General features: G+C 41.0%; 1 protein-coding gene and 1 long non-coding RNA gene across 2 annotated transcripts in view; one reads left to right on the top strand and one right to left on the bottom strand.

The window, feature by feature from the left end:
* LOC121531648 (transmembrane protein 263-B) overlaps positions 1-9,475 on the bottom strand; it is a 37,103-nt gene extending 27,628 nt beyond the window's left edge. The window contains exons 1-2 of the mRNA XM_041836999.2: positions 9,299-9,475; positions 8,483-8,594 (exon numbers count right to left, since the gene is read on the bottom strand). Coding sequence (XP_041692933.1) covers positions 8,483-8,594; positions 9,299-9,304 — 118 coding nt within the window. The 5' untranslated portion in view covers positions 9,305-9,475. The remainder of the gene's footprint in view (positions 1-8,482; positions 8,595-9,298) is intronic.
* Positions 9,476-10,834: 1,359 nt separating this feature from the next.
* On the top strand, positions 10,835-11,277 carry LOC123481384. The gene is made up of 2 exons (XR_006657077.1): positions 10,835-11,025; positions 11,109-11,277. It is a non-coding gene; the product is annotated as an uncharacterized LOC123481384 (long non-coding RNA).
* Positions 11,278-15,519: the final 4,242 nt, after the last annotated feature.

The following is a 15,519-nucleotide window of genomic DNA, read 5'->3' as shown; positions in this document are numbered from 1 at the left end:
ACTCTATAAACAACTTATTCCGTGGTGCCCCAAATCCTAATGAGTTAATTGTTACATGATTAATTTAATCTAGTAACAATTAAACATAGTTAATTGATTCGATAAATAACAGTCATCATATTAATGAAAGTCACGTCACGACAACATATAACAGGCAAGGTTTGTACAGCACAGAAGCTTTTCAAGAAAAGAAAACATGATTTCCTTGATATGAAATAGCATGGTCTGGTAAACAAAACTAGTATTGTCCTATAAGCCATTCCCATGCTTCCTGTCCACTACTCTGTTGTAGGACTTAGGGTTATTGGGGTCCGACACATATCGAAAAATACATTACAGACAAAATACTTCACCATTTACATACATTTAAAACATTAACATAATAAAGACAGGCGGTGGTGCTAAACTCATTCTATTCATCAGGAATCAATGGGTATACATCAATAATTGAAATTACCATTAAACAGCTTCCCAAATCCCAGACTGCCTGCCCGCTTGAAGTCCAGCTCTCCCCTCTCTGAGCCTCTCCCCTCAGCCCACTCGGACACTGACTGGGAGGCTGGATGAGAAATAAGTCTGAATTTCTGCTGGCCCTGACAGGACCCAATCCCTCATCTGCTGGGATTTATGGAATAAAATCAAAGCTGTTCAGCTCCTCCATCTCATGTCACACACACACACACACACACACACACACACACAAACACAGCATTTCGTGTCAGTGTTTGTGCTGTGAGGGATCTAACAGAGACATCCATCCATCACCCGAGCCGTTTCCACGGCAGCCATACAGGTTCTGTTTATGGGATGTATGGCCACATTTGGATGGTAGCAGGGTGTGTGTGTATAAAAGGGGGGGAGACAGAGACAGAGACAGAGACAGAGACAGAGACAGAGAAAGGGACAGAGAGACAGAGACAGAGAAAGAGAGAGACAGAGACAGAGAGAGACAGAGACAGAGACAGAGACAGATAACAGAGAAAGATAGACAGAAAGAGAGAGACAGAAAGAGAGAGAGAGACAGAGAATAGTAGGCAGGCAGTTTCCTTTGATCATGTTGGAGATGAAAGCTGATCTGGTGATTTAACTGATCAATATGTAATTATCAGCAGGCAAGACCAACGTACAGTGGGGAAAAAAAGTATTTAGTCAGCCACCAATTGTGCAAGTTCTCCCACTTAAAAAGATGAGAGGCCTGTAATTTTCATCATAGGTACACGTCAACTATGACAGACAAAATGAGGAAAAAAAATCCAGAAAATCACATTGTAGGATTTTTAATGAATTTATTTGCAAATTATGGTGGAAAATAAGTATTTGGTCAATAACAAAAGTTTCTCAAAACGTTGTTATATACCCTTTGTTGGCAATGACACAGGTCAAACGTTTTCTGTAAGTCTTCACAAGGTTTTCACATACTGTTGCTGGTATTTTGGCCCATTCCTCCATGCAGATCTCCTCTAGAGCAGTGATGTTTTGGGGCTGTCACTGGGCAACACGGACTTTCAACTCCCTCCAAAGATTTTCTATGGGGTTGAGATCTGGAGACTGGCTAGGCCACTCCAGGACCTTGAAATGCTTCTTACGAAGCCACTCCTTCATGTCATGCTGAAAGACCCAGCCACGTTTCATCTTCAGGTTTTCACTCAAAATCTCACGATACATGGCCCCATTCATTCTTTCCTTTACACGGATCAGTCGTCCTGGTCCCTTTGCAGAAAAACAGCCCCAAAGCATGATGTTTCCACCCCCATGCTTCACAGTAGGTATGGTGTTCTTTGGATGCAACTCAGCATTCTTTGTCCTCCAAACACGACGAGTTTAGTTTTTACCAAAAAGTTCATATTTTGGTTTCATCTGACATTCTCCCAATCCTCTTCTGGATCATCCAAATGCACTCTAGCAACTTCAGACGGGCCTGGACATGTACTGGCTTAAGCAGGGGGACACGTCTGGCACTGCAGGATTTGAGTCCCTGGCGGCGTAGTGTGTTACTGATGGTAGGCTTTGTTACTTTGGTCCCAGCTCTCTGCAGGTCATTCACTAGGTCCCCCCGTGTGGTTCTGGGATTTTTGCTCACCGTTCTTGTGATCATTTTGACCCCACGGGGTGAGATCTTGCGTGGAGCCCCAGATCGAGGGAGATTATCAGTGGTCTTGTATGTCTTCCATTTCCTAATAATTGCTCCCACAGTTGATTTCTTCAAACCAAGCTGCTTACCTATTGCAGATTCAGTCTTCCCAGCCTGGTGCAGGTCTACAATTTTGTTTCTGGTGTCCTTTGACAGCTCTTTGGTCTTGGCCATAGTGGAGTTTGGAGTGTGACTGTTTGAGGTTGTGGACAGGTGTCTTTTATACTGATAACAAGTTCAAACAGGTGCCATTAATACAGATAACGAGTGGAGGACAGAGGAGCCTCTTAAAGAAGAAGTTACAGGTCTGTGAGAGCCAGAAATCTTGCTTGTTTGTAGGTGACCAAATACTTATTTTCCACCATAATTTGCAAATAAATTCATTAAAAATCCTACAATGTGATTTTCTGGAGAAAAAAAATCTCTATTTGTCTGTCATAGTTGACGTGTACCTATGATGAAAATTACAGGCCTCTCTCATCCTTTTAAGTGGGAGAACTTGCACAATTGGTGGCTGACTAAATACTTTTTTCCCCACTGTACAGTACAACTGATCGACATCTAGCTTAGTGGACTGAAAATTAAGCCCCCCGAGGTAAATGTTTTTAACGAATGCTGAAATACAAACTAGTAGACATGGTAAGATGTCGTTTCTGTTCCATTTTCACTATGAGCAATAATATGTTTATTTTCTATGATCACTATGTGCACCACACTGCATAAAGCATGAAGGTACACCTGGAAGTTTCAATGGGAAGGTGAGAGGTCAGAGGTTACAGGTGAAGATTATTTTCAATACTTCAACACACAAAGGCATGTGGTGGTGTGTTGTCTTGGAGACCTGGGAGTTTACAGCGAAAGCTGTGCTTTAATCTGAGCAAAGGTTCTCTATCCTCTATCTACTCTGTCCTTGTGCTAAGGCCATATGGCAGAACAGAAGACACAGGAAGTATTGTAAAGTTAAGGTAAACTGTCTACAGTAAAGCAACTTTTGACAGGTTGGTTGATAATTATGTTTGTAGCGTGTCTCTCTGAACAATCCCTAGTGTCCATGGAAAGAAGAGGAGCAAAGCTGAAAGCTATGCTCTCATCTCAGCTATCTCTCCTACAATGGTTGTCCTTGTGATCTGGCCAGATGGCAGGATATACAGCAGGATTCAGAAGTGAAGGCATTGTCAACTACAGGACTTTAACTTCGAACACGTTGGTTGGTGGTAATGCTTGTAGTATCGCTGACGGCTAGCATCCCCTTGTGTCCCAGAAAACCAAAGATGGACAAAGCTCTGAGTTCCATTTTCCTCTGCAACCATCAATGAATGTATTCAATATCCATGCACCTGGGGCAGATGAGGAATGTGACTTTAATACCTGAGTAGCTGAGCCAGTTTAGGACCAGACAGATGAGTTAGGCTGAATAAATACACACTCCTCTCTGCTGACCTACTACTGCCACATAATAACACAGGCTGAGTTACATTGGCATCTGAGTTACATTGGCATCTGAGTTACATTGGCATCTGAGTTACATTGGCATCTGAGTTACATTGGCCGCTGTGGGTCCTAGACAGTTTAGGCCATTTCTCCACCCAACACATGAGATACTCGCCGCTGCTCGTAGCACCATACAAATTGTGGTAGAGCAGCAACAGAACGGAAATATTACATCTAGATTTGGCTAGATTAACCTCTGATTCCTTATGATACAAAAGGTAGGCTAACTACTGTAGGTTTCAGAGAGAAAGAGACGGAAGAGAAAGAGACGGAAGAGAAAGAGACGAGAGAGAGAGAAAGAGACGGAAGAGAAAGAGACGGAAGAGAAAGAGACGAGAGAGAGAGAGAGAGAGAGAGAGAGAGAGAGAGAGAGAGAGAGAGAGAGAGAGAGAGAGAGAGAGAGAGAGAGAGAGAGAGAGAGAGAGAGAGAGAGAGAGAGAGAGAGAGAGAGAGAGAGAGAGAGAGAGAGAGAGAGAGAGAGAGAGAGAGAGAGAGAGAGAGAGAGAGAGAGAGAGAGAGAGAGAGAGAGAGATGGGCCAATAAAGTAATGAAGTGTCATAATTTGCCAGCACAGATGGCAGACTTGGCACCTTGCTGATTTTAATTGTTCTTGCAGAAAGTCTGCTATAGAGAGACTGTCAGTGCTTTGAACACAGCAGCAGTGAGGAAGGAGAGTTCTTCTCTCAACCTGTCAGCCCCACCACATTATCAATGTATGACTGCTGACAGAAATTAGCTGATAAGACAAAATAACACGCTGTGGAAAATAATTGGATATGAACATCCACAACACAAACAGCTCACTTTTCTTAATCTAAATTGCTCATATTTGACAAGTATATATTTGCCAAGCCTCCCAGAGGAGGATTTGGTTAACAGTAACACAGACATGTGAACAAACATTCAGGGGATGTCTTCAATAAAAATACATCTATGTGGTCAAATGGGATACAAACACAGTCATCAAATCTTTTCCTCTATTTCTGTTTCATGATAAACAATGACGTAGTTGCCTTCTAGTTGTTCCCTCCCTGAGATAATACTGTCTATATTCTCCAATGTTTATTAGGCCTGGCATATACGCTTGTATGCCAGTGGTGTGATCCATACTTGAATGGGTGAGTGATATTGTTATAGGACAGAATGTTGACCACTGACGTGTGTGTGTGTGCGTGCGTGTGCGTGGATTCGTATAGTAAGTGTGTGCATTCAGTCCTCTCTCCTCACTTTTCTATGGTTATGGAGATCAGCAAAACATTTTTTGAGCTTTACTGACAGATCTCAGAGTAGCCAGTAAATCAAACTCCCAGTCAGACCAGTGATGTTGATTGTAAGTGATAGACTGAGGAGCTCTCCTCAACCAACAGTATGGCACCTCAGCATGACGGTGCATTTTATGGCCAGATAACCATTTCCACTGAGCCGACAACGCATCGAGGTGACACAAATATGAAGCGAGGTCTTCCTGGAAGCAGGCAGACACGGGCTGAATCTGAAATAGCACCCTATTCCCTACACTGTGTACTACATAGGCACTACATACAGGGCAGGGAATAGGGTGCTATTTTGGACACAGCCACAGAGTGGATGGAGATAGTTCCAGATGGCGTCCAGACAGGATTTGACAATAACACACAGGGTGGAGTACAGGCCTAGGAACTGAACGACTCTCTCTCTGCACTCTATGTTTGCTTTGTGTGTGTGTGTGTTTCCTTCTCATTAAACACAGAAGGGTCGTCTCCCCCCTGACTCCTCGCAGGAGGCCTGTGATGGAGATGGACACACACACTAGCTCAAATTAAGATCCTTCATCTGTATCACTGTGACCAGAACAAGGCTGTGTCTCTGTGATGCCTGGGATCGGGTCACACAGAAGACTGGAGCTGGGAGGTGTTCTCCTACTAATCAAAAGCTAGGCAGAGACACAGGTGGACAGGCTGTTGGGATAGGACTTGGGGGGAGTAGCACGCACGCACTGTCACACACACACACACACACACACACACACACACACACACACACACACACACACAGTCTGGCTGAGAGTTCAGCTGTGTGACAGTCCATCCATCACAGTTACTCTGTACATCACCATTTTCCCCTGACATGCACTGGAGCTGTCAGCATGATGGAGCAGCCTACACTGCACCAGCAAACAGGACAGGAGAAACAGGGAGAAAAAGTCGATCAAACTTAATTTGGTTCTATTAATAACTCGTAACAGATGGAATTCTAGCCGATACCCCTCAGGAGAAACTTTGGTAACAAGTTATGACAAGGAACAAACAAGCCATGTATTTTAGGCTGTTTTGATGTTGTAGTGGTGTGGAAGGGATGGGCAGGTCGTGTTGTAGTGGTTTCTACTGATGATATGTGACTGTCATGAGAATGACTGATTCGAGTTGCTATTTAATTAATTGACGATTGATTTCTGATGGGTACAGTACTCATACTGCAGGTGAACATCAAATGGCAAGTACATGGACATCTCCTAACTTCACATCCCACATTATCTGTAGGATGGAGTCCTTGAGCTGCACTGAACCATATAATTGGTCAATGAAATGCCTGACATAGTTATTGTTCTCAATCGGATCCAATACAAATAAAAATAAATAGAAAATACAACAACTAGGCCTATTCAATCTGGTATGCAATAGAATGGCCACCCACTGTAACTCATCAAACCTACTGTGGAGGCCTTCCTATGATTGAAAAGGAAGCATAGAAGGCCTGGCCCAGTAATACAGATGGATTCTAGGGGCACAGTACACTGGCTGACTGATGCTGATTCTGTGAACATGGCACCTCATATCCTGTCGGCCATTTCCTGTTTTAATCCTGTTTGTTTGGGTTCCAGAGAATACAGATTTGTACTGGGTCTTAGACTAGCTCTCAACTGCAGCCGGGTAAAATGTAGAACTGCTAGAGTAGAAAATCACTTCAAGTCCCTTTCCTCCCAAGAAAGACTTACATATACCTCTCTGACATGATGGTGATGAAAAAAAATAGAAATTAAAAATCTTGTAGACTTACAACGACCACTGATACATGAGACTCCATGCTGGGAGATTGTTAAAAACAGAACTTTATAGGACGTAAAACACTTAACATTCACATAGGCTATTCACAGGGCAACTATAAAGATAGGGATGTAATGCAACCTAGTTATTGTACCAGGCATCAGGTACACACAATTAAAATACCCATACCAAGCTCATACTACTTTCAACGTAGGATGAAAAGCCAAAATCAGTATTATTCCCTAATACAGCCTGATCACCAGATATAATAACCTCCCATTCTGGCAATGCCTCTGTAAATGATAGCAACAAATTGTTTCAAATATACAGCAGTGATACTTTGGTGAATCAGATTGAAGCTATTTCCAGTCCTTGACCAAAAATAGGGTTTGTTTGTTTCCAGAAAGAGAATTACCATAACTTAGTTGCTTTGTAGTGTCCATAAATGACATTAAAAAAGAGAGGCATAAAAATAGTTTTCTCAAAGAGAAGACGAAGGCAGAGTTTATATCCATATTCCGTTTTATGTTTCCTAAAATGTACTGACAGCTTCATGCTTTCTTTGCACATGGGATTAGGACCTATGCACTTAAATGAGGTGAGTTAGGCGTACATTTCTTTCCACTGAAGTTGGATATTGACAGACACAATTAGGCCTAGATCTGATTAATGTAATGTTGGGAGGAGAGTGTGGAAAGTGGAAGGCATCAGTGTGAAAAACAGATGTATGAATGTCTTCATCTTAACAGCAGACCTGGGTTCAAATACTATTTGACTATTTAAAATACTTCACCGTCTTGAATGAGCCTGGCGCAATTTAACCAATAGAATAGTGCAAACCCCATTTGGCACTCCACGCAGACTAAAGCCAACGGTAAAAGTTTCTAAAGATTTGGAATAGTTTGATACTTTAAATAGTATTTGAAGCCAGGTCTGCTTAAAACATTAGCCTGTATCAGGAGCAAGATCTGGAATAATGATGAGGCAGCTGATCATTATTTGACTCATTTACATACAGTTTGTGTGTCCCAAATAAAACCCTATTCCCTACATAGCGCACTACATTTCACCGGGGCCCATAGCGCTCTGGTCAAATGTAGTGCACTATATAGGGAATAGGATGCCATTTGGGATGCAGCCTGTTTCTTGAAGAAATGAATTATCTCATTATCCCCACAAGACAGATAGCAATCGCCTCATATCATTATATTATAGCGCAGCCACGAGCTGTGCGAATTGGCATACATGGTTGTAGTGCAGAATAATTAAATGTAGCATTTACTCTGACTCTAGTGGTGTAAATTAAAGTAATGACCAATACCCTTATATTTTAGCCTGTATAAGCACGGCAAATGACAGACAGAACCTAGGTCTTGGGATGTGGCTTCACTACCACCTACTGTTTCTATGTTGTTGCATGTTAAATGATGATCAAAACCTTCTGTTGGCCAATATGCCCCTCTGCAGGCTGCTAGGCTATACTGCATCATCAGATATACTGCGTCATCAGATATGATCATGAGGCGAATGACTTGACTATTTCTGAACTACGGCTGGACGCCCTCTCAGAGCAAATACAAACTGCTGTTACAGTAGTTTCAGAGTGGACATTAATTAATGTAAGCTATATCTCTATAAGAGCACAGTGCAAGGAAACTAAGACATCCATGTCAGAGAACATATCATATAAATTATATCCCATGTTGATTAATGTTCATTGCAATGGACTCTTCAGTCACAAACACAAAAATACATGTTTCAATATTCGAGCCCTTTTCAGTAGTTTGTTTGAACCGAAACTCAGATAGATCTGATTAATTAGAGAGCATGATCGTACCTTCAGGAGGTTCTTCACGTAGATAAGGAGGAATCTCCTCGTTGTTGGAGTTGTCTACTGATGTTGAACTGCTACTGGCTTCCTCCACCAACTCATTTTCATCACTAGGAACCTACAGGACAAGTCAGCGTGTAATATTATATTGGGCTATTATATCTCATATAGTTGCATTTCCCAGTTCAAATGAGGAAATCATTCATGATAACATAATAATAATCTTATGCAGTATGATTATGGGGATAAATAGTGCAGGGATCAAATAAATAAATTGAGAATAAAGAAAGTTACCAAAAAAAAGCTTAATATGAAAACTTTATGTTTGATCTAAATAATTAAACATAATAGAATAGAAACGATGATGATGTGGCGCTAGGTAAAATAATCCTATTACACTGACACACTTATAATTGGCCAGACAATAGAGACAGCAGGAATACTGTTACATGTCAAAGTGGCTGCTGTGTATCACGTGTCTGTAACAAACGTACACAAAGTAATCAGCAACAAACGTACACAAAGTAATCAGCAACATGTTCTGCAGCAGTGAAGTCGCTACATACGTAGCAAACAAATAGTCTCTTGTTTTTACTGAAAGAGCATCACAGTGGGCTGGCTATTAAGGGGGGAGGAACTCGAGTGAAGTACACGATGTGCATTTTCCTGTATGACACCAGCATTGTACACTACGTGAAACGTCTGCAATACAACTGCAATAAAGACACATTTTCTTTATCTTGAATGCGAAAATGTGAGATTGCTGCCTTAGACTTGCATTTCAAAAGCGTAGCTAAGGGTACGATTCAACAAAATACTCACCTTCATCTTTTGCTAGAAGCAGAAGACTGATCTCTTTCTGAACACTGTCAATTCCGCCACACAAGTAAAATTAGCTAATAAATGTGCAGTATAAAACACAAAAGGTGTTAAAATAACCATATAACGGGGATCAGAGTTTCGATTTGCAAAAATGTGCAGTGTTTTGCTGTCAAAATATAACCGGAAGTGACGCTTGGGATGTTTACGGAATTCTTCTGTAACCTGCTGTAATGATGATTTTCAGTCGGGAGGGGGTAGCATCGAGTCAAATCATTTAATGAGGAGCAGCAGCATATTGGTTCAGCTTTAGGCACTGACTAGAAAAGGGAAATAAATAAAAATAAATGAGGACTCGGCATTAGCTGCAAAATTGGTGGTATCTATTTACAGTGAAGGTGATAGAGAAGACTAGATCCAGAGATGTAGGTTATTTACAATTAGGTATTGGCGAAAATTGATAATTGATAAATACTTGCAAAACTAACGTTAAGGTAGGCCTAATTGGCCTAATTTTTTAAATAGCTATATTCCTCTCAAGCACAAAAGGCAAAATGTCTACTGGCCTATACACTACATCACCAAAAGTATGTGGACACCCCTACAAATTAATGGAGTCTGCTATTTCAGCAACAGGTGTATAAAATCGAGCACACAGCCATGCAATCGCCATAGACAAACATTGGCAGTAGAATGGCCTGTACTGAAGAGCTCAGTGACTTTCAACGTGGCACCTTCATAGGATGCCACCTTTCCAGCGCTTTCTAGAGCTCAGACTTTCCGAACTGAATATTTGACCTTGACCTCATTTTTTTCAGAGTTCCTCCACTGACCTTTAACCTTTTAAACCAAAAGATTACAAATCCATTTTGACAATTTTAACCTTATCAATATGGAGAATGTAGTTAATTTTACCATATTTCAATGTTAAGCAAACTAGCTAACTTTATTATTAGCTAGCTTAATTGTTCCAAGGCACCTCAACACATTCATGTCGGACTTAAGACTTCCCACTTCCCAGTGGAAGCCACCCTAAGGTAGGCCTAGAGCTCTGTAACTTCATGGCTGCGTTTACACAGGCAGCCTAATTCTGATCTTTTTCCACCAATTGGTATTTTGGCCAATCAGATCAGCTATTTTGCTAATAATTTGACAATATATCAGAATTGGGCACGTTCATAGACGGTAATGTTAAACATATAACATATATTCATGATCATATGTTCATTGTGGTCCTCTGTAGCTCAGCTGGTAGAGCACGGCGCTTGTAACGCCAAGGTAGTGGGTTCGATCCCCGGGACCACCCATACACAAAAAAAAAATGTATGCACGCATGACTGTAAGTCGCTTTGGATAAAAGCGTCTGCTAAATGGCATATTATTATTATGCAAATGCACCGACGCTGTCCCAAAGCTTACTCTAAATGTCAATACACGTAATTTGCGATACGGTTTTAGAAACATTTGGAACTTAACTTTCACATATTCAAGAAATATATATATTTTTAAACTAAAGGTTCAATTAATACACACCTTTATAGGGTTATGGTTATCACAGGGCCATATTTCCATGTTACAGCGCTTGTTTACAGAAGACAGAGGTGTCCAGGTGATTTAATTAGCTATCGGAGCGTCTCCCAAACACCTCCGCGCAACGGAAGAAGGACCCCAGAATAGTGTTGTAACCGAAAAATACTGAGGGCTGCAACTGTGTTAAAACCGTTTAAACAGTAAGTGTATATTTTGCGTTTGTGAAATTAATTTAATGTGGCTTGAAAGTCGAGGGCTTTATTTTTCCAAAACGTTTCTACAGCAAATGTTAAAACAGAGCGTTGGGATAGTAGTTCACATGGAGCCGTCTGTGGTCCATACCATCAGCTGAGAACCCAAGAGGGGGAACCTGCAAGCCGCCTTGGGTTCTCGAGAGCTGTGGTCAGACATCCCGAAAGGACCTACCCTGACCTGGCATAAATCATAAAAAGGTATTTGATATAGCCTAGTGACAATCCCACTTCAGAAACAATAACAAGGTATTAAATATAGGCTAGTGACAATAACACTTCAGAAACCATAACAAGGTATTCGATATAGGCTAGTGACAATCCCACTTCAGAAACCATAACAAGGTATTCGATATAGGCTAGTGACAATAACACTTCAGAAACAATAACAAGGTATTCGATATAGGCTAATGACAATCCCACTTCAGAAACCATAAAAAGGTATTTGATATAGGCTAGTGACAATCACACTTCAGAAACCATAACAAGGTATTCGATATAGACTAGTGACAATAACACTTCAGAAACCATAACAAGGTATTCGATATAGGCTAGTGACAATCCCACTTCAGAAACCATAAAAAGGTATTCGATATAGTCTAGTGACAATAACACTTCAGAAACCATAACAAGGAATTCGATATAGGTATTTGACACTACAGAGGTAATATTGTTGCACACTTTACATTAGATTGACCAATACCAGGTGACGTGGCCATGATTTTATCACCTGTGATTTTAACCCATGAATTCCTTTGGAAATTTAAATGTTGAACATCTATATCAATATTGAGGATAATATAATGAAATTAGCGCTGACACTGTGGTGGGTCTACATGGTTACAGGCTCTCAGAATGTAATACTTGAATGTAAAAAGAAAATGCTATATTTTCTTAAAAAACAACATATTTATTCACAAACTGGGCTTCAGGTAGGAGCCTTGATAGTCGCACGTGCACTGATGCTGTCCAACTTTGAATCCAAGAGGGACAGCATCGGGTGCATGCACGGCTAGTATTATGTAGGCCTATGCAAGCAATATAGGATAAGCCAAGAGCTATATTCTTCTTGGTCTATAAGCCTAAACAAACAGTCTGATTCTAATAACAAAGTAGAGGCCTAAGCATTGTTGTTCACTAGTTTACTCCAATTAGGAAGGGGTGGTGGGGTTGGAAAGTAATAAAGGGAAATATATTTTTTTAAAGGATATGTATATATATATGTATGTATTTATATATATATATATATATATATATATATATATATATATATATAATATATATATATATATATATATATAAATGCAAGAAAAAATTATATATGGGGGATTGGAAGTGATGCAGACAATTACATTTAAAAAAAAATTATATACAGTGGGGAAAAAAAGTATTTAGTCAGCCACCAATTGTGCAAGTTCTCCCACATAATAAGATGAGAGAGGCCTGTAATTTTCATCATAGGTACACGTCAACTATGACAGACAAAATGAGAGAAAAAAATCCAGAAAATCACATTGTAGGATTTTTAATGAATTTATTTGCAAATTATGGTGGAAAATAAGTATTTGGTCACCTACAAACAAGCAAGATTTCTGGCTCTCACAGACCTGTAACTTCTTCTTTAAGAGGCTCCTCTGTCCTCCACTCGTTACCTGTATTAATGGCACCTGTTTGAACTTGTTATCAGTATAAAAGACACCTGTCCACAATCTCAAACAGTCACACTCCAAACTCCACTATGGCCAAGACCAAAGAGCTGTCAAAGGACACCAGAAACATTATTGTAGACCTGCACCAGGCTGGGAAGACTGAATCTGCAATAGGTAAGCAGCTTGGTTTGAAGAAATCAACTGTGGGAGCAATTATTAGGAAATGGAAGACATACAAGACCACTGATAATCTCCCTCGATCTGGGGCTCCACGCAAGATCTCACCCCGTGGGGTCAAAATGATCACAAGAACGGTGAGCAAAAATCCCAGAACCACACGGGGGGACCTAGTGAATGACCTGCAGAGAGCTGGGACCAAAGTAACAAAGCCTACCATCAGTAACACACTACGCCGCCAGGGACTCAAATCCTGCAGTGCCAGACGTGTCCCTCTGCTTAAGCCAGTACATGTCCAGGCCCGTCTGAAGTTTGCTAGAGTGCATTTGGATGATCCAGAAGAGAATTGGGAGAATGTCAGATGAAACCAAATTTGAACTTTTTGGTAAAAACTCAACTCGTCGTGTTTGGAGGATAAAGAATGCTGAGTTGCATCCAAAGAACACCATACCTACTGTGAAGCATGGGGGTGGAAACATCATGCTTTGGGGCTGTTTTTCTGCAAAGGGACCAGGACGACTGATCCGTGTAAAGGAAAGAATGAATGGGGCCATGTATCGTGAGATTTTGAGTGAAAACCTCCTTCCATCAGCAAGGGCATTGAAGATGAAACGTGGCTGGGTCTTTCAGCATGACAATGATCCCAAACACACCGCCCGGGCAACGAAGGAGTGGCTTCGTAAGAAGCATTTCAAGGTCCTGGAGTGGCCTAGCCAGTCCCCAGATCTCAACCCCATAGAAAATCTTTGGAGGGAGTTGAAAGTCTGTGTTGCCCAGCGACAGCCCCAAAACATCACTGCTCTAGAGGAGATCTGTATGGAGGAATGGGCCAAAATACCAGCAACAGTGTGTGAAAACCTTGTGAAGACTTACAGAAAACGTTTGACCTGTGTCATTGCCAACAAAGGGTATACAACAAAGTATTGAGAAAGTTTTGTTATTGACCAAATACTTATTTTCCACCATAATTTGCAAATAAATTCATAAAAAATCCTACAATGTGATTTTCTGGATTTTTTTCTCTCAATTTGTCTGTCATAGTTGACGTGTACCTATGATGAAAATTACAGGCCTCTCTCATCTTATTATGTGGGAGAACTTGCACAATTGGTGGCTGACTAAATACTTTTTTTCCCCACTGTATATATATATATATATATATAGATATAGATATATATAGATATAGATATATATATATATAATTGTTACAAAATTAACAAAGTAGAATGGCGCTGGAGGGGATAGCATTCGTTTTACGGGCTCCTAAACAAGTGCTGTTTTGTGTGTTTTTTGCGCTGATCTTAACTTTTTTTGTACATAATGTTTCCGCCATCGATGACAGAAAAGAGCTTCTGGACATCAGAACAGCGATCACTAACCTCGATTTGGATGAGGATTTCTACTTCAATGAGTCTGTGGTGAAGGACATACTGCTCATCCTGGACCAGGTCCAAAGCCCTGACACTCGAAAAAGGAAGTGGCTGCGTTATAGAGGTGGGATACCTGACGAGACGGCAAGTGGATAAACCGCCTCTACCCTCCGTTCTATTGGCGAATGTGCAATCACTGGAGAATAAACTGGACGAGCTCCGATCGAGACTATCCTATCAACGTGATCTGAAAACTGTAATATCCTATGTTTCTCCAAGTTGTGGCTGAACAAGGTCATAGAAAAAATTAATAAATCGGCAGGCCATTAAGTTGCCACCAAACTCCTCTGCTACCCGTTCTATTTGCACTGACCTCCTTTTTTTTTGCACTTGCTCTATGCACAATTACTGGATGCTACCCACACACTCACACATACTACACTGACACTCCAAACACACACACAAGCGGGATACTCTCACACACACAAAACACACACACACACATATTGAAGCCACACGCACACACACACACACACACACACACGCATATTGACGCCACACACACACACACACACACACACACACACACACACACACACTAGAGACACTCTTTCACACTCTTGAAATACGCTGCTGCTACTCTGTTTATTATCTATCCTTATTGCCCAGTCACTTGAGTTGAGTACATGACACAGGAAAAATTTGCTATTGGTTACCAAAAACATCTTTATGGTCCTTTATTTAGGGCCCAGGATAGTGTTTTTGTAAAAATAGCCAGACAGTCAGTTATTGTCTGTCTCTATGCACCCCTAGTTTGTCCCTTTAGTTAGAATGCCCGACAGCCCCTCAGTCAATCACTCTTACGTTTCTTGCTAATCAGAGACATTCTCTATCACTTGCTCATTGAAAGTCCCGCCTCCAGCCAGTGAGTTGCGGTGAAGACAAGTGGACAGTTTGTGTGCTCTCCTCGGAAGAGAAGTTACAAGTTGCACCATGTTTAGCTCTATCTACAATTATTCATTGATGTCAGAGTGGTGTCAGCTGTGTGTGTGTGTGTGTGTGTGTGTGTATGTGTGTGTGTGTGTGTGTGTGTGTGTGTGTGTGTGTATCCTTCTTGTCAATTAAACCCCCTTACCTGGACATTATGACTCCTCATTGTTCTGGACGGACATTCTGTAGTGATTACTACCGGCCTATTACAAGCACCTAAGTTTTCCCCTATTTTAATGGTCCTTTGAATCCACAAC

Source organism: Coregonus clupeaformis, chromosome 19 (assembly GCF_020615455.1).
Source record: "Coregonus clupeaformis isolate EN_2021a chromosome 19, ASM2061545v1, whole genome shotgun sequence".
Lineage (NCBI taxonomy): Eukaryota > Metazoa > Chordata > Actinopteri > Salmoniformes > Salmonidae > Coregonus > Coregonus clupeaformis.
This window is presented reverse-complemented; position numbering and strand designations above follow the sequence as displayed.